Consider the following 19623-nt stretch of genomic DNA (forward strand, 5'->3'; position numbering starts at 1 on the left):
GCAGCCCTTCCAGAAAGTCACCTGTGACCAGCAGCGCAGAGCTCCCTCTAGCTGTTTTTCCAGGCCTGAATTCAGCGCTGCCCACCTACAGTCCTTCCAAAGGCAAGAGGAAGCGAGGAGCAGCCCTGCAACCAGCTTGTATGCCTTATTTTCAGAAAAGCTTTCCTCTCTCATGCGCTGCCCGCCAGCCTTCCTCCTTTTCCCAAAAAGCACATGCGCATCCCACAAGAGTAAGGCGCCTCCTGCTTTTTCTGCCCAAAAAGCACACGTGGCCCCAAATATAGCATAAGGGCCACGTTTCTTTAATAAAGGGCTTAAAAAATGACTTTAAAGGTTTTTAAACCTTCAGAGCTAAAATTCCTTTGTCCCCTTTCACACATGGGGTTATCCACACATGGGCTGCCATCTTCACTCCCACCTGATGCCATTCACACTGTCCACCATGTCCCCGTGCACACCTGCATACTGTCCAGAGAAAAACACAGGGTCGTAACATACCCCCCTCTTGAAAAATGGCAAGCGTCCTCGATTGCACTCAATGGCACAGTAAAGCATCTCATGAGCAAAGATACCCCATATGGCAAAAACAATGGCCTTCCAATGCATCTGGGTGATAAAATAATCATCCTGCACAATAAGCCACACTGTCCTCTTGCTTGTTCCTTCAGAACCTACAGCAAAAGTCTAAAACCAAATGGAAACACGTTAACTATGTTAGCCAAAAACAAACCATGCGTCATTTTACATATGACAAACATATGCATGACACATACATGCATTCGCAAACAATATGCTCCTCAAAATGCTCTACCTACTCCAAAGTAACAGTCTGAGGGCTGCTCGCAAGCCTTACGCCCATGGGCATCCTGCAGGACCCAGGACTGATGGTACAACATGAGCATATGCAAGCACTCAATGCATCCAAACACTACATCCACTAAGTACTTTCCCACATATGTTTCATGGCTATCCCGCAGGAGTTACACCCAATAGTGCATCCATGAACATAATAAAGCACTTGATGTATCATACCAACATACATGCAGCACATGACACAATGCAGAGTATTTCCCAATGTATTCTCAATGGTACCAGGATCCAATGGCACCCAGAATACAAAAATACCTCTACCTCAAAAAGTGTATGCATACATGCACAAATAAAGTTCGATCCATATTTCCATGAACCAAACCAACTCTAGGACTGCTCGCAAGACTTATGTCCTCCATAGAGTTATCCATAGTTGCAGTTAGAATTCCAGGTGCGCGCGACTGTGAACCATACTCAACCACCATCTCCTGTGACTAGTACACAATATCATAGAAGTCCCATAAGCAGATGTACTGTCAGCCTCAGTACCTTCGGGTGAATACAAACATGTCACCAAGCGACTCCTAGATAACAACTGAGCCTGTCTGTAACAAGGGAGCGGAGGTGCTACCCCCCTCTTGAGCATCAGGCAATGCTCCAGACCTATGCTCTGCTGAACCTGAATGAGCCGTAACAAGAGTCGACTCCAACTCATAGGCATCAAGATAAAGCTGCAACTCCTGAGGTGAATCTGCTAAGTCACCCTCCTCCATCCACTTCGCATCCATCAGTGAACCTCCTCCATCCACTTCGTATCCATCAGTGAACAGCTCTTGAACTTCACAGGATAGCGACGGAAACTTTACCCTGTACCTAATGTGCCAGTATATGCTCAGGAATAAGAACCTCGTCAAGTTCCTCCACTTCCATCTGAGCCTCATCTGATACATCCTCAGGCACCCAAAACCTGCTTGCACTCCACCCAAGTGATAAGCACAAGTCCTCGATGAAGCATAGTAGATCACCACTGCTAAACATAGAAGGAAACTGTCTTCCGAACCCATGAAGCCTCTATGAAGATACCACCGGTGACAAACTGTCGAAAGCCATAGCCTTCAACGCATCTCCTGCACCATAACACTTCAACTGCTTCTTGTTCCTGGCCGACTACTTCTTGTTCTTGGTGTCTTTTCTCCTGAACTTCATCTTCAGCTTTTGCTCTTCACCTCATATAAGCAAAGACACAAAATCCTGTAGTGTGTCCTGCACTTCCTTTTCACTTTCCTCATGTTGAAGCTTTTGATGTGACTCTCATGAGACAACCACGAGCTCGCCTCCTTGAGAAAGTCGACGATGTGTCCCGGCAACGGAACCTTGTAAACCGGCCTTCAGTAAAGCAAAGGGCGGTGGAACAAACATTTGCACATAAAACACTTCAACACCATTGAGGACCTAGAAAAGGAAAACAAACAGGGGGAGCTAGAATGCTCCTGCAAAATAGTACACGGACACCGATTGGCCCCAAATCGCAGTGGCGCCCCTTGCGGTATTTCTTTAATTGATTTTAAGAGCTTTGATTACAATATAAGGCTGGGAACTCAACCGTCCCAATAGAACTCCTGAAGCCTGCAAAGAATCTGCATCTGGCTTCTTGTCCACACGGCATCCACAAACAAGTCCAGCCATTGTTCATATCAAAAGACTCTCTCACACTGAGTCTGCATACAGAAGCTTTCTCCCATGATCAAGGCTGCCACAACCATCCATAGCCTCTCACACTATGAACAGCATCACACCCTGACACATCCAGTGCTTCTGCATCACAACACAGACTCCCAAACTGTCTCTCAAAAGAGAACTCGCATCACAGCACAGCATACCATACAGTTGACACACCTGTACAAACCCTCTCTACCATCCAAGGGTACTATCCATCTCTGTCATGGATTCCCTGTCCCTAGTCCTATCAGTAGCAAGGCTGTACCAAACATGTGTCCACTCCTGTGCCTTCTGCCTGCATGTGACCTATCTCCTGGAGAAACCCAAAAACATGTTTCCTCGCCAACAACGGCATACATCTAGTTACCTGTTCCCTCATGAAACATCTGGCAACATAGAGATGCCCATAGCTGTAGGTCCCACTGTTCCTTTCTAGCAGGAAGAACACAATCTGCTCCATGAGCACGCAGCCATGCGAGCTTGCATCACTCCCATGCCAAGAAACATAACCACATGACCTGTACTTGCAGCCAAAAACCCAAGCACATGGCTGAATTTGCGACCAAACAAAAACAGCCCATAAACTGTCCCAAAACAGTCCTGAATCAAAGCATAGAAAGGCTGAAAGTTCCATCTGATGAACGCCATCGACATGATGTCTATGTTCATGGAAAACCAACCACTGTCCACCTTTGTATCAAGAGAGACCAGCCCTTGTCTACTCTTCAGCAGAGGGAAAGGGAGAGAGAGAGAGAGAGAAAAGTTGGCCCGTGTCTCTGCCCTGTAGCGCAGCACAGCAGCCAGCTTCAATCTCCTAAAAGCATGCGTAAAGGAGTATTAGGCTGCCCCTGAAGCCTCAGTCGTACGGCCCGCCTGCAGCCCTTCCAGAAAGTCACCTGTGACCAGCAGCGCAGAGCTCCCTCTAGCTGTTTTTCCAGGCCTGAATTCAGCGCTGCCCGCCTACAGTCCTTCCAAAGGCAAGAGGAAGCGAGGAGCAGCCCTGCAACCAGCTTGTATGCCTTATTTTCAGAAAAGCTTTCCTCTCTCATGCGCTGCCCGCCAGCCTTCCTCCTTTTCCCAAAAAGCACATGCGCATCCCACAAGAGTAAGGCGCCTCCTGCTTTTTCTGCCCAAAAAGCACACGTGGCCCCAAATATAGCATAAGGGCCACGTTTCTTTAATAAAGGGCTTAAAAAATGACTTTAAAGGTTTTTAAATAAAAACCTTCAGAGCTAAAATTCCTTTGTCCCCTTTCACACATGGGGTTATCCACACATGGGCTGCCATCTTCACTCCCACCTGATGCCATTCACACTGTCCACCATGTCCCCGTGCACACCTGCATACTGTCCAGAGAAAAACACAGGGTCGTAACACTCATAGACCCTCCTTGATGCCGGTGATGATGCTAATGATGTTGATGACGAAGACAACGACTATATGCTGTCCTAATTGCCGGATTAGTCAGGGATGAAGACTGTACATGCAAATGAATAGCCATGGCACGGGTGTGCATGTAAGATTTAGTTTTTCTTGCTGATTAGCCAAAGTAGAAGAGGACGACACATGAATGGCATTTGCAGTAGAATTAGAAAGTGAAACTGGCGCCATCAGAGGTTGGCCACACTTGGTGGTTTATGAATGACAGCAGTACATTTATTGGAAATATGCCCAAACTATTTACATTTAAAGCATGCACCAAAAAAAGTGCCGAATAAGCTCATAGTTGCGGCGACCAATCCCAAGTTGTCTATTGTCAGTACATTTTATTTCAATAGAGACCGAGGGAACAATAGGTCTAATTGTATCCCAGAGACTCATAAAACGATTTCCATCTTCAACAGGTTGAGGAGGACAAATGACCTTACCCAATATGAAGCAGCCAACATAGGCAAATGTTCACGGAAATGTTTTGGGAAATGCTTCGCTATGACCCACCTTGAGCATTTATGCTTAATGACACTTTCATAGTCCTTATTCGCCGACCATGGCAATACATGAACCAATTGAGTGCCAAACATGAGAGGTGACTGTTCCAGCAAAGCTACTTTGTATTTAGGTTCTTTACTCATAAAATCTTTTGGCAGCCCAGTACACACCATCAACTACATTTCTTGCAAGTTTGATTTTATCCATTGTGCCACCTCAGTCGAGAGGCATCTTGCCCAGGAAGAAAACCACCGTAGCATTTTTTGAGAATTTCTTCAGTGGTTAGACCACTAAAGGGAGATGAATATCAAATCGGAAATTAGGATCTGGCAATTGCCAATCCTTTTTATTGGCCACAAAGTCATCAATCAGCATATCATGAACAAAACGTTTGTCAGAAGATAACTCTTGGAGAGATTTGCCAAGCTCACCACAGAGAACCTTGTTCCTGTGTTCATCATTCTTGTGAGCATGATGATAAACCTTGATATTCACATTCTCATCTGAAGCCATTTGGTCTGGAGAAGAAGCCATGCTGAACCATGCACTAAAGAGATACAAACTGTTCACTGCACACGCGCGTGCGCACACACACAGGGTTATACAGAGAAGAAAATCGAAGAGCTGGAGCTGGGCAGAGGGAAAAAATAGAAACAAGTGCTGGTCGGAAGTAGGGAAGCATGAAGGCGTCAGGGTGCAACAGGGCTTGACAGAGGGGAAACAGGACACGTCAAAACACCAACACGAGTAGCGAACTCCTGTACACGCATAGCAGAGAGACACGCAGACTCACGTGTGCGAAGGTGCAAGAAGCAAGTGCACAGAAGCATAGACGGCACTGCACAGTCAGCAAAGACGGCTTTGCACAGAGGCGAGTCAGTGTACATAGCTACACTTAACACACACTAAGAGGTGGTTCACACACACACACTTGCAAAGGGCTGATTTACACATATAAAGCTTCAAATTCCAACAAGATATTCTTTTTCTTTTACCACATAACCCATTGGTTGTTGAATGTAAACTTCTTCTTCAAGAAAGCCATTAAGAAATGCACTCTTTACATCCATTTGAACAACATCCCAATTATATAATGTGGCAATGACATGAACAGTTCAAATTGTGTTCATTTTAATAGTCGGAGCAAAAGTTTTTTCATATTCAATGCCTTCTTTTTGAACATATCCTTTTGCTACTAACCTTGCTTTTCTTGTGTTTGTCAATGCCACCATCTGATTTGTACTTAAGCTTGTAAACCCATTTAGTTCTAATTGTTTTCTTTCCTTTTGGTAATGGGACAAACTTCCATGTATCATTCTTAAGGATGGATTTGTAATCCTCATCCATTGCTTCTTTCCATTTTTTACTTTGACATGCTTCTACATAAGAGATTGGTTCGAGATTTTTCAATAAATTTGCAATTAATGCTAAAGTCAGATACCTCTTTGTCTTTCTTTCCTCAAGACATGCTTTGAAGCTTGTTCACTAGATTCAGGTTGATCTTCATTTGTTTTCAAGTACCTCTTTGGAGGCTCCTTCACCACTTTTGGAGGGGACTTTGGGATTGTTGGTCTCTTCCCTTTGGCTTTTTTGGACTGAATTGTCATCAGGTCCTTTTTGTAGAGTAACCTTCATTTAATATGCGAGTGACCCTCTTAATTAATTAGCTCCTAGAAAATTTATAAAACTTGCAAGTTTGCATTTATTGTTTTGTTGATCCCAAAATGTAAACTGCTTGTTGAAGATAAATGCCTTCACTGATCGACCGTTTGCGGGAAACCCGGCAGCGGTGTGCTACCTCCCCTTGAAGAGAGATGACCAATGGTTGCAGCTTGTAGCAAAGGAATTCAATCTATCAGAGACTGCCTTTCTTATGAAAAGAAGTTCGGGCAAGAAAAAACCTTTGGTCTTTAAAAAGAAAGTTGAAGAGTCTTTGGAAACCAACACAGTTGCTGTGGATGAATTCGATCTTCGATGGTTCACTCCCAAAGTTGAGGTAGGTATTGAATTCAAGTTGCATGCCAGCCTTTTCACTCCTTTTAGAGTCAATTGTATGTTACCGTTCGATTTAGTGTAATAGTATATGTGTAGTTTTGTGCTTTTGGAGATGTCCTGTTTTCTTCTCAAGATTTAGAGGGTGAATTGGTTTGTCAATCAGGTGAATTTGTGTGGACATGCAACTCTTGCTTCTGCACACCTCCTGTTTTCTTCTGGAATAGCTGAAGGTGACACAATTGTGTTCCATACAAAGTCTGGAGTCTTGAAGGCCAGGAAGGTTTCTGGGTACAATGACAATGAAGCCATTGAAAATGAAGATAAATCAGAAGATTTAAATACGAAAAAAAAGCTCCCAATTGGAGTGGGTGTGGTGGAGCTTGATTTCCCGCTTGTTTCATCTACAAAATGTGATGATGCAGAGGCTGAAATCGTCTCAACTGCATTAGGGGGGGTTAAAATTGTGTGGATTGGGAAAACCAGTTTGGGCGATTATCTAGTAAGCATCCTGTATAGCAAGTTAACCCCTCAAATAAGTTAAGAGATATTTTATAATTTCAATTTTGATAATGGACAACTCCCACTGCTTTGCCAGGTAGAGGTTTCCAGCAGCAAAGAGATTGAACAGCTTCAACCCCAGTTTTCAAATATGTTGAATTTTAGTGGCAGAGGTGGTGTAATAGTGACTGCTTGTGCGGAAAAGGATACTGGACTGGATTTTGTGTCTAGGTTTTTTTGCCCTAAAGGTGGTATTTTTGAGGTGAGTATCTATTGTGAAAGATTGTTATTGTGTGCATGCTTTGGAATTCTAGGATGCCTAGAAATCCATAAACTGGTTTTTTGCTCAAGAGAAACTAGGGCCATATTTAGTATTTTATAAAAAGTATTTTGGGAGGCAAAGCTTAGGGATACCTCTATGAACACCATGGCAGAAGAAGAAAGAGACTAAGACCATGGATCCGCCAATTGGTCTTAGGCACTAAGTTCTAGACTAAGAAGTTTCAAACTCCTTCTCTCTCTCATGTACACTTGAGGCTGCCTCTTGTATCGAAACACAATAATATCATTTGGCCATCATGAGAGAGTGTGTGATGAATCATAAAGCTTGTCACCTTCCGGTGATATGCCATGCTCAGTCAACCAAGAAGAGCTGTTATCTTTCACAAACTAGCACTACACCTTACTCGTACCGGAGGTTAACTATGCCAAAGCATAGAGTGTCCCAGATTGGCATCCCACGCCACACCCCACATAAAACCCCCATTAAGCATACGGGCATGGATGGAATGGCCAACTTTCCTCCCCACAACTCAGTCTTGAAGCAACCGAATTTCCCCCTAAACACCAAGGTAAAACCTTAGGTCAATTTAGAGTGTTAGCGGCAAAATCAAGGATGAAAAATGCGATCAGACTTGCACTTTTTCCATGTTTGAGTCAAAGCTAGTTACGAAACGATTGTCTGGTGTTAGTTCCTTCTAGAACCCTGGCTTTCACGTAGTTAGGACCAACTAGCCATCTACTAGCCATCCGGAAACCTTGGCAGCCTCTGTTATGATTATTACCACAAGACTGCTTGACACGATTATTACCACAAGACTGCTTGACACGACATCTTGGGCTATCTCAATCCTGACAAGATCGCCTGCTACCCTTCCATTCACGGAGAAAGGGTGAGAGCATTTCAAAAAAAGATTCCATCACTATCAGCAATCACAAAGGGACCTTGAAAATTAAATTTCATTAACAAGGGGTTTTTACAAAAGTACCTAAAAATTTTCTCATCATGACTAAGAGCTGTGGAGTCGAGACTATTAATCCACTTGTGGAACCACCAATAGGTGTGTAATCTTGCTCGAATCCCACATATCATGAGCCTTCTGACACCACTTGACAACCAAATGATTGTTGTTTGGTGGAAAGAGGGAGTGCCCGTGAACGTCGGACTTAGCACTATCCTCCCTCACAGGATCCTAGACCGTGCTTTTCCGACCATCTTCTAGTATCAGAGCTGACAGAGGGTAGAGTTCAAGCCAACGTGGTGGTTTTACGTGCTCAAAGTCATTATTGTTGACGGATGCTACATCGTTATTGCCAATTGACTCCATGGAACGACTGCCCACCGACTACGTATATCTCCACTGCACACTAAACTTGCATGCTTACTTGGAGAAAAGTGGTGGTAGAAAGGTTACGGGCTGAGGTAAAGTGAAAGGTTCGAGAAGAAAATTAGGTTCGAGAAGAGTGTGGTGAAGCTTGCTTGGAAAAGACACACCGTAGAGAGGAAATTGTCCGAGAGTCGTCTTGTGTTTGTATTGCTTTGATAGTCAAGTATGAGGCTTATACTTGTTTTCTAAAGAGAGCGCAAAAGAAAAAGCAGAGGCTTTAAAAATAACTGCCCCTAATATTTTCGGTTAGCTAGGAATGCCTTCATATTTGATGCAAAAGTTCGTATTACAGCTCACATAGGTTGTATAAAAGGGCTACTATTGTGGTAAGTCTCTTCCTTGCAGTCAGCTCATTTGGTGGAGAATGACACGGCTATATATTGGATGAGGGTACTCCGAGCTACACCTGTGGTTTGGAGTAATTAGTGAGGGAAAGCTAGTACATCACATGGCGGCCATGTGGCCATTTGTAAAGTAATTTTGGTAATATATCTTCTATTACGAAAAAAAAACTGCCCCTAATAGGGCGCCCCTCTTTTTTATAACCAACGCGCTTTTTTTCTTAAACAATGGACTGTCCCCTTTTTTTTAAACTTGAAAGTGGTTGCCCAAGCCATATATGGAGGATACCTGCTTTTTTATATATAATAAAGCTAGCTGCCATATTCTTGGCCGGCTGCGCCACCCTTAGAAGTTAGCATGCACAAAAAAAGCTCTTGCTCTCTCTCTCATTGTATCAGATCCACCATGATGTAACTTTTGGTCTCATAGGTCATTATGGCCTTTTGAAGACGTTAATATAACATTTCATTTCATTTCATTTCTCTCTTTCTCTCTCATTGTGCACTAATTAGGCCTGCCCGAGCTGCCTGTACACCTTCCCGTGCTGCCTACGCTACCCGCATGGTTGCCCATGCTGCCTGCGCTAGACTGTACAGATGCACACGCTCCTGACACCACAGTGGCCCTTCCCGCATCAGCCTGGCACTGCTTCTTGGCTTGGTCTGCTTCTTGGCTTGGTCTGCTTTTTCAGGCTGTGCGTTTCACTGCGCAGCTGTCTTTCTCTGACTGGCCCCCATCATCCATGACTGGCCAGCCCTATGCACCTTCTGGACACTTCCTTCTGGCCATCCACATACCCCTTCTCTGCCGCTCATGAACATGACCCTACATTGGTAGTATCGGAGCCAATCTGATAAGTCATTGAACTTGAGGCATGGAGGTTGTACAGATAGTACCCTCATGTGGGCTGATTTGGCAAGAAAGCCAAGTGCTTTCTCTGCATGGATGTGCAAGGGACAGAAGACGGTGAAAAAGTATGAGATTTGCAGGCTGGACACCAGGCTGTTTGGTGCCTAAAACCCCAGGACAAACCCACCTGATGCACAAGGGTACGGCCCTTTGGTAGTTGACTAGCATCCCATAGCAGCCATGAAACTAGGCACCCATAGGCTGGTTTCTTTTTCTAGAAGGCGGCCAGAGTTGAGGCAGCCGGGGGTATTCATGGGTGGCCAAAGGAGGGGTGTGTGAGCAGCTGAAAGGGGGTCACATGACCTAACCAAGGATCATCTGATGTAGAACCCCCTGAGGACTAGGGTTTGATTGCATACCAGATTAACCGTGCAGGAGGTTTCATAGACCCAACATCGTATGCCTTGCATGCCCGTGATAGATTGTGGCTAGTGACTCACCACCCAGTCATAGCTTCGATGCCTCAAACCACCCCGGAGCTGGAGGCCAGATTGTCGCAAGCTTGCCAAGCCTAGATGACCCCAATTGGGCATTCCATACCACTAGGCCAAACCACCCGCTCGCAACTCCATGGCCCTGAGGTCTTGCATGCCCCCGACAGGCTGCAGCTCTCTTGCCTGCCTCTTGGAATCTGGATACCTATAATGCCCCCAAGGTCACTGATTTAGCAATAACCCTACTATTATTGGCCCTTGCTTTATTTATAAGCTTTTTAGCCATAATGGCTGTAATTAACCCTTGGCTATTATTTATAAGCCGATAGCAAATCTAGACCTCATGTGAACCCTCTAGGTCCCCATGCCTTGTTAAGCCTTAACCCTAATCTTAATAACGTTGTCCACCAAAGCTCTCTCCCACTTCATGTCAGGGACTGTGCTCAATGGAAAGGAGAAGACAGAAGCTCCAACATCAGAAAGGGTGGGTTGGGATGTAAAACTACACATCTGAGGAGGGAGGCCACCTCCTCCACATAGGAGGTGGTCTCTACAGGAAGGCTCGTGAAGAAGGCATAACCCATCAGGTGTCCTAGGGTCTCTGAGGGGCCATTGGGGGACTTAAGGGACAGGGCTGAGATCGAGAGGAGGCAATGATAATTTCTATTGGCTTTGAGAAACACTGAACTGGAGGGGCACCCAGTAGTTTTTTTTTTTTGTGGTGGGTGGGGGGGGGTGATGTTTTGGAAGGAAGAGAAATTTGTTGGTGAAGAGATTGACGTGGGAGGAGGGGTGTCTGAATGTGCAGTGGAAATGAGACCAAGAACTGAGGGCAGAAAACACAGAAGTGCAAGAGAGGAGAAGTGATGTAAAACTTTGCTAAATACACAGTAGATCTGGTACAATGTGTTGGGGGGGGGGCAAGTGGCCATATATTATATGACAAGGGACAGCCAGTCGGCCTTGTCTAAACAGGCTGACAGCCCCCTATAGGGCCCCACAACCATGCATAAGCTGGTCGGCTGGCCCACGACTAGGCATGGCCTGCTCGGCTAGCATGGCCCTGTTGGCCAGCCCCTAGTCGGTCCCTCTTGGCCAATTGCCTCCTACAGGCTGACTAGAGAGTAGTGGGTGTAGAACTTGGTATCGATATATGCTCCCACGCACACACAGCATACATTCATACAAAGGTCTGTGTATTGAGTTTCTGTCAGAGCTCCGGGGATGTTAGCATTCATCTCCTATCTGTACCACACTGTACTGTAGGGAGTGAGGGCCTATGGTGTGGGTGGGGCTGCCCGCGGGAGGAGTCCCCATTTTTTCCCTTTTGTTTCCAGTTTTGTAGGCATGCCGTGGGTCTGTTTTTTCTTTGGGCAGTGATGACGTTTGTGGGGATGCCATAGTATCTAGTCCATACTATGCATGATGGAGTTGATGGTTTATTGTCTTGTGGATGACTACCATGAGGTTATAAATTGCACTTTCTTATAAGGTGAATTTGGGTATGTTCCTGGATTCATCTAGGTATATGAATGCTAACATCCCCTCCCAGCTCTTGGATGTGAAACCAGTCCCAGTGAGTTGGAGTGCTGATGGAGCATCTGTTGAGGAAGAGGCTTCGTGAAGAGGTCCGCCGCATTGTCCTCCGTCGAACAAAAGGCTAGCAAGGTGTCACCAATCTTCTCTCGAACAAAGTGATATTGTATCTCTATATGCTTGGTCGGGGCATGGAAGACCGGGTTCCGAGCAATAGTTATACAGCTCTGGTTGTTGCACTGGATGACCGTGGGCTCCTTCTGCGTAAGCCCAATCTCGTCAAGTAACCTCCTGAGCCACACCACCAAAAAAGCAGCACCACAAGCAGCCCGATACTCAATCTCGATGGAAGACAAGGCAACAGTTGGCTGCTTCTTGTTGCTCCAAGAAATCGCTCCCGAGCCAAGGGTAAAACCGTATTCTGAAGTAGATCTACTCGTGTCTAAATCTTCTCCCTGATCAGAGTCACTCCAACCTCGGAGACTAACTCGGTCCTTCGACCCCCCATCCAGTGTCATAAAAGAGCACCCTTTAGATACCGCAAGATCCGCAACCTTGCATCCCAATGAGTCTTCAAAGGTGTCTACATAAATGAGCTCAATAGCCCCACTAGAAAACTCAAGTCCAACCTGGTGTTCAGCAACCAAATCAATGAATTGACAAGTTTCCGATATAGAGAAGCATCAACCTGCTCACAAGGATCATGTACAATAAATTTGGTATTTGGGTCCATCGGAGATGAAATAGGCTTGCAGTTCTCCATCCCAAAGGCCTCTAGTAACTCATGAACATACCGCTACTGAAAAACGAAGAACCCCCTTTAGGTGTGGCAAATCTCGAAGAGGACAAGATCATCCACATAGAGGATAATCAATGTGACCATACCGCGTTCAAGAAAGAGATACAAGTTTGGATCTGCAACTGATCTCTGGAACCCCTGTCTCTAAAAGAAAGCATCAATCTTCTGGTTCCAAGCCCTGGGAGCCTGTTTCAAACCATACAAGGCCTTTTGCAACCTGTAAACCACGTTTCGACGATCTCGGAACCAACTCCCAAGTCCCTTTCTTCTCTATGGCATCTAGTTCCACTTTCATGGCTTTCCTCCAAGTTTCTTGGGAAAGAGCTTCCTTAACTGAAGTAGGCTCTTTGTCCCGAATGATACGAGACATCAAGGCGTAATTTACCTGTAAATGCTACTCTGACTGACTTTTGTCATGAACTCTGTGCGATTGTCGAGGTCCATCCTTTGTGGTCCACTCGGAGGGATACTCCGTCACACCACTCTCACACCACTTCGGTACCTGAATAGAACGCGGAGCTTCTTGCTATTGCGGTGGCAAATCTCCAACCTCGGGATCAACCTCTCTTGCTGACTGAGGCTGGCTAGTGGGAACAATAGCCCGACTCATCGTCATACTCATTTGGCTCTCCAATAAATGGTGGCTCCTCAACAGTGGAAGCTAGAACATGCTCATCAAAGACAACATCTTTGCTGACAACCTCATTCCGCTTTGGGTCATATAACCTATAGCCTTTGGAAAGAGAGTTATATCCCACAAAAACAAGCTTCTGGGACTTGGAGTCAAGCTTCCCCCTCTGCTTCTTTGGAATGTGTACATAGGCATCACTCCCAAAAACACGGAAATGGGACACATTTGGTTTCTTGCCAAAAAATAGGTCTCAAATGGAGTCACCTTAGGCACTGCAGTCGTTGGAGATCGGTTGAGGATATGGACAGCCGTAGGCATAGCCTCTCCCCAAAGTGGACGAGGAAGGTCGCGATGCTCCAATATCGTCCTTGCCATCTCCACCACAGTCCGGTTCTTTCGCTCAACCACTCCATTCTCTAAAGGAGACCCAGTATTGGCCAGCTCCTACTTGATGTCATTCTTCACACAAAACCGCACAAAAGCATTGGAAGAGAACACCCCTCCTTTGTCAGCCCGAACGGTCTTCACCAAAGCTTCATCTTCTTCGAGCAGGGAGGCAGTTGGTCTCACGGGATACTCGGGAGTGGATTCTAGACACCGGCTGAAATTTCTTGCAGGGTGGCTGTCCAGCACCGACGCCCTCCTTCTATCCGCTTCTCTATGTCCCGTACGGCCTGAACACTCTCCAATTAGCAGCAGAAATGAGACCAAGAACTGAGAGCAGAAAATGCAGAAGTGCAAGAGAGGAGAAGTGCTGTAAAACTCTGCTATATATACAGTAGATCCCCATGACCATGCATAAGCTGGTTGGCTGGCCCACGACCAGGCATGGTCTGGTCAGCCAGCATGGCCCTGTTGGCCAGCCCCTAGTCGGGCCCCTCCTGGCCAGTCGCCTCCTACAGGCTGACCAAAGAGAAAAAACAGCCCCCACGATGTGCCTACAAAACTGGGAACAAAAGGAAAAAATGGGGACTCCTCCCGCGGGCGGGCACACCCACATCACAGACCCTCACTCCCTACAGTACAGTATGGTACAGACGGGAGATGAATGCTAACAGGGGGGTGGTGGAGGTGTCTAGGGAGGAGGATGTGTGGGCAAGAAGCCTTCCTGGAAGAGGTGGAGACTGGCTCCTTGTGCCAAAGTCTGGGTGGGTCTACTGGCCTGGTGGCCCTCATTTTGTAGAGGGGGAAGTCGGTGATGTGGGACCCCTTTGGCAGGTTGGGCCAACTGACCCACAATATTTGCTTGCTGTGTGTTCTGCAGAGATATCCTGAGATAAATGCAAGTACCCGTTCTCAGTGGTTATGTGAGAAGGGTGCAAAGGGAGTGAGACCCCCTATGCCAGCTGTCTCTCCTTCTTGGCCGACTGTGGAGTGTCTGCTCGGGGGTTGCTTGCTTCTGCTGCACCTTATCCTGCTGGGAGGGCCCACCTCTGTACAGCCTCAGTAGCCATAGCATCATGAGGCCTAACGCATGCAACACAAGTGGGATTCCTTACAACATGTACAACCACCACCTCACTTTCACTACATGGTTTGATTACCTGCAATAAATGTATGGCATGACTTCATTTGGACCCTGCCTTGATGTGTCTGGTCAGTGTTTTACGCTTCTATATTTATTGTTTTCCCGATGCAGGATCCAGTGACTGGGAGTGCACACTGTGCTCTGGGTCCTTTTTGGGCTGAACGGCTTGGCAAAACAACCCTAAGAGCTTTCCAAGTAAGTTTCGTTTCTTTTTCTTTGAGCACATCAGCCTCGTCACACCATTACATGTCTGCATTCATTATACATTTTTGCAGGCCTCAGAACGTGGAGGCAATATCATTGTTCGTGTGGACAAGAGTGAAGGGCGTGCTTATTTACAAGGTTCTGCTGTTCTTGTGATGGCTGGGGTGCTGCTGAACACATTGCGTACATAGAGAGTGGCGTGTCAACACGCTGTGCCTTGAAACTTGGTAAACATTGAGGCAACATCTTGGATGCCTTGATTCAGTGACAATGAGATGAGCCTCACTCTCAGAGCAGCAAAAACCTCTTGTCAACATTCATGCAGAAATTTTGAGAGCCGCATGGTAGTGGTTGAAACGGAGATTTTACTTATACATGGAGACTTCGCACATCAGACATTAGCTTGCATTTTTTTAGTAGATTATATCCTGAAACCATGGTTGCTGACTGCCGCCTCTATGCATTATAACACTATACCTACGGAGGCCAAATCGTGTAGGCAAAGAATTGTAGAAGATTTTAACTGTCAGTCTATTCAGGTTAATTCTCATGGCATTATTTTAAAGAAAAAAAGGGAAACACCCGCATTAGGCAATGTGAAGATTATGGGCCTATTTAATTTACGAAAAATCACAAGAATAGTATGTCTAGTGCCACTGGAAACAGGATATGGTTGCAGGTATGCATAGACTGGATTGTTCCTCAATGTGCTGGTTGGTGACTCAGGTTTACTTGCACCATGTCTAGTTGCAGTGTCCTTCCTTAATTGGCAAGTAGATCCAGTGGTAGCAATTTACACATCTTGTGAGAGATTGTATAGTAATCAAAGAGGGACTATAAAAGAACAGCACCAGGACTGCTTGTCATGTAAGCATAATTTGTGAGTGGTTAAAAGTAACAGGACATGTAGTGAACACTCTTTTAAAGGAATCATTTGTGGCTGTAAAATCCCAATGTATATTTTCTCTGCCTGGCTTCTTGCAAGAGAACCTCCCCTCCCACCTTTATATATATTTATATATATATCTTTTTTCGTAAAAAGAGGGAAGCGCCTTGCCGACCACCCCCCACCCCACCCCCCACATTAATCTCCCTCGTCTCCTTCTCAGCGGTGCTTGGACTCCCCTCCCCCATCTCCCTCTTGTCTTCTTCCACAGGCCAGCCCATGCAGCTTCCCTCCTCCTTGACTCTCTCTCTCATGCTCACGCACCCCAGCCCCCTCCTGCCCCTATAAAACCACCCCCCTCTCCTCTCAATGGCGACACCTCCCTCTTGTGACCTGCTCTCAACTGCAGCCTTTCCCTCATCCTCCCTCGCAACCTCTGCCACCACTCTCTCCCTCTCCTTCACTCACCCTCTTGTCAACTTCCTCGCACCTCTCCCTAATCTGCTCTCGCATTCATTCACACTCCCTCTTCCTCATCCACCCCCCTCGTCAACTGCAGCCTCTCCGTTACCCTCTCTCTCTCCTTAACAATCTCTGCCACCACTCCCTCTCCCTCTTCCTCTCCCTCTCCCTCATTCACCCTCCCATCAAACTCGTGCCTCTCTCTCTCTCTCTCTCTCTCTCTCTCTCTCTCTCTATGTAGAGCGGGAGGGTGACAGGGGAGCACAGCTAGCAAGGACATGGATTCCGCTGTTATTGTATGCTGATGATATTGTGCTGATCTCAGATTCTTTAGAGGGGATACAGCATCATTTGGATGCATTGCACACGTTTGCACAGGACAGTGGATTGTCTGTTAATCTTGGTAAAACCAAGGTGATGGTGTGTAACACCACATCACAGTGGGTTAGGAGGTCAATACCCACCTTTACATATGGTCAGGAGACAGTGGAGTATACAGATGCATATACTTACCTTGGTGTGGTTTTTAGTGGTCCACTATTTTCCTTGAGAGCAGCGGAGACCAGATTGACCAAAGCTTATGCAGCATTGGGGAGACTAGAGGATGCGTTCGTAGGTTCAGTTTCAGGAACCTCGAATAAAGCTCTGGCTTTTTGACACTTTGGTCACTTAAGTCATGCTGTATGGAGTGGAGATATGGGGGCCCTCAGTGGATCACCACAGCCGAGCTTGTAGCATTGATGGATGGAGATGTATGGAGAGGCCCTTGGTTTCTATGATTTCCCGGATGATTAGGACCAAGGCCGTCGTACCACATGATATTATCCGTGCAGAGATGGCTGCCCCCCATTGGTAGTAGAGGCACTCACTCGATCAATCTCTTTTATACATAGCACTTGGGCTCTCCCTAGAGACAGATATGCTCGCTTAGCCCTGGAGTCTTCACGACAGTTGGTATCACAGGGAGACGGATCATGTTGGTATGCACAGATGACAGCTTGTTGGTTCTAACTGCATGGCTTTAGTATGGATAGGCTACCTCCATTTCAGTACTCCCTAGATGCATCCTTCTTCTCTCTCACACGGGCAGAGATTACCAGACTTATCAGGAAGGACTTGACTCAGCTGGACACTAGGAGGTCATGGATACAGCCGACAGACGAGCTTGGTACGAAGATGGCTTTCTATAGAGATTATCTTCTCCAGCTCACAGAGCATGGATTTGTGATTAGACTCGGCTACATGGATACTCATCTTTCTCATGGGGTACGGTGTGCTATTGGTCAGATGCGCACATCCTCACACCAGCTAGAGACTGAGATTGACAGATTCAGAGGAGTACCAGCTGAGGCCAAGATTTGTCAGTTGTGCTAGATGGAGCCAGAGGCAGTTACATTACACAAGAGATGCCTCGGATTATACTCGCTGGAGCTGCATAGACATAGAGAGGGTCTCTTGAGAGGGAGGGGATCAGAGAGGGAGAGACCTACAGAGGCAGATTACAGACTTCTTTCGACTTGAGATTGAGCAGTCAGGCCAGCAGGCATTGTAGCTAGTCCCAGAGTATAGCCGCACCAGAGGTACACTGATTGATCGAGCTATAGAGCTGGGACGGTCCAGGTGCCTCAGGATGAGAGGCCCATCTTGACACCGGCAGAGACTACAACAGAGGATCACGACCATACTAGCACGGCATGGGAGACGTCCAGTTAGAGTACTCACCATGGAGGACATTGAGGATATCCGCCATCGATCGATGAGACATCTTTGGATAGTGATGTATATGATGCTTATCTTTGTTGCTGGAGTTTTCCTCCCCAGATGTTATCCATTAGGAGCTCCTAGTATCTTACTTTTTCTCATAGTTATTGTTTCAGTTTTAGTTAGTTGTTTAGTTGTTTTAGCTTTTCTTACACAGACATTGTATCAGATCTACCAATTGTTGTAACCTTTTGTTTAGTTGTTTTAGCTTTTCTTACACAGACATTGTATCAGATCCACCAATTGTTGTAACCTTTTTGGTCTCATAGGTCATTTTGGTCTTTTGAGGACGTTAAATATCATTTTATTTCATCTCTCTCTCTCTCTCTCTCTCTCTCTCAGAAGGCTTCCCACCCTCTTGGACTACCAACACCAGTCCCCATCCACAAAGCAGGAGACCCCACGGACCCAGGTAACTACAGGACTATCATGATTGGTCACACAATGGCCAAAATCTATGGGGCAGTACTAGAGGACATGATGAGCTCTATGGCAAAGAGAATGGGAAATAGAGCATCAGACTAGGTAGGCTTTAGGAGTAACTTCTTCACGTTGGACCATATCTGTACTTTACAGGCATCATAGAGGCGACAAGGTCTTCAAAGAGACGTGTATTGTTGCTTTATGGATTTCTGCAAAGCCTTTGACTCCGTCTCTCGTTCCCGTCTTATAGGACGCTTGCAAGAGCTCCAGTTCTCACATGCGATGATATGGGGTGTGATGGCACTATATGAGGCAGTACTCTCACCTACACTCTTTGGCCTATACATTGATGAGATCGTAGTATTTGTGGATACTTTCAAGGGGAGAGGTTCACCATTGGCTTAGACAATAGTGCCCATATTAGAAAGTAGTGCCCGCATTGCTATATGCTGACGACATTGTCTTGATCTCCGATTCAACCGAGGGTTTACAGAAACACTTAAATGCATTGGATAGATTTTGCAAGGAGAGAGACCTTACGGTCAATTTGGAAAAAACCAAGATTATGGTTTTTAACACATCCTATGCAGTCTCCTCAGGATTTTCTTTCATATATAGAGATGCCCCAGTAGAGATTGTGCAGAAGTATGTGTATCTAGGAGTCACTTTTATAGGTTCTTTGTTTTGCAAGCACACAACTATCCTTGACTGACTTGCGAGGGGACATGCCTCCCTAGCCCGTATGGAGAGAGAGTGTTTCCAGGCACATTTTCAAGAACCTCGCACTAAGTACTGGCTCTTCAATACTCTAGTACGACTAGCGGCTATGTATGGCGTAGCCTTTTGGGGGCGAGGCCTAGGGAAGGATCATTGGAGGAGCATAGAGAGACTACATGTGATGATGTTGTCACGCATGATCAGGAGTAAGCCATCTCTACCACATGACATTCTACATGCAGAGTTTGGAGTGGCACCACTAGTTATAGATGCCCTTTTTCAAACTCACTTCTATTCAAGATGTATGAGATCGCCTCCCACACCTAAAACTAGAGTCCTCTATACAATTATACTGTGAGAGGGAGAGGGAGCA

General features: G+C 46.0%; 1 protein-coding gene across 1 annotated transcript in view; it reads left to right on the forward strand.

Moving 5' to 3' along the window:
• LOC147632730 (uncharacterized) overlaps positions 1 to 15943 on the forward strand; it is a 43007-nt gene extending 27064 nt beyond the window's left edge. Inside the window, exons 2-6 of the mRNA XM_086807568.1 lie at positions 6203 to 6454; positions 6617 to 6952; positions 7049 to 7213; positions 14909 to 14992; positions 15073 to 15943. Of these exons, the coding sequence (XP_086663694.1) occupies positions 6203 to 6454; positions 6617 to 6952; positions 7049 to 7213; positions 14909 to 14992; positions 15073 to 15192 (957 nt within the window). The 3' untranslated portion in view covers positions 15193 to 15943. The remainder of the gene's footprint in view (positions 1 to 6202; positions 6455 to 6616; positions 6953 to 7048; positions 7214 to 14908; positions 14993 to 15072) is intronic.
• Positions 15944 to 19623: the final 3680 nt, after the last annotated feature.

Source organism: Cibotium barometz, chromosome 13 (genome assembly GCF_041138505.1).
Source record: "Cibotium barometz isolate CiBa-2024 chromosome 13, ASM4113850v1, whole genome shotgun sequence".
Lineage (NCBI taxonomy): Eukaryota > Viridiplantae > Streptophyta > Polypodiopsida > Cyatheales > Cibotiaceae > Cibotium > Cibotium barometz.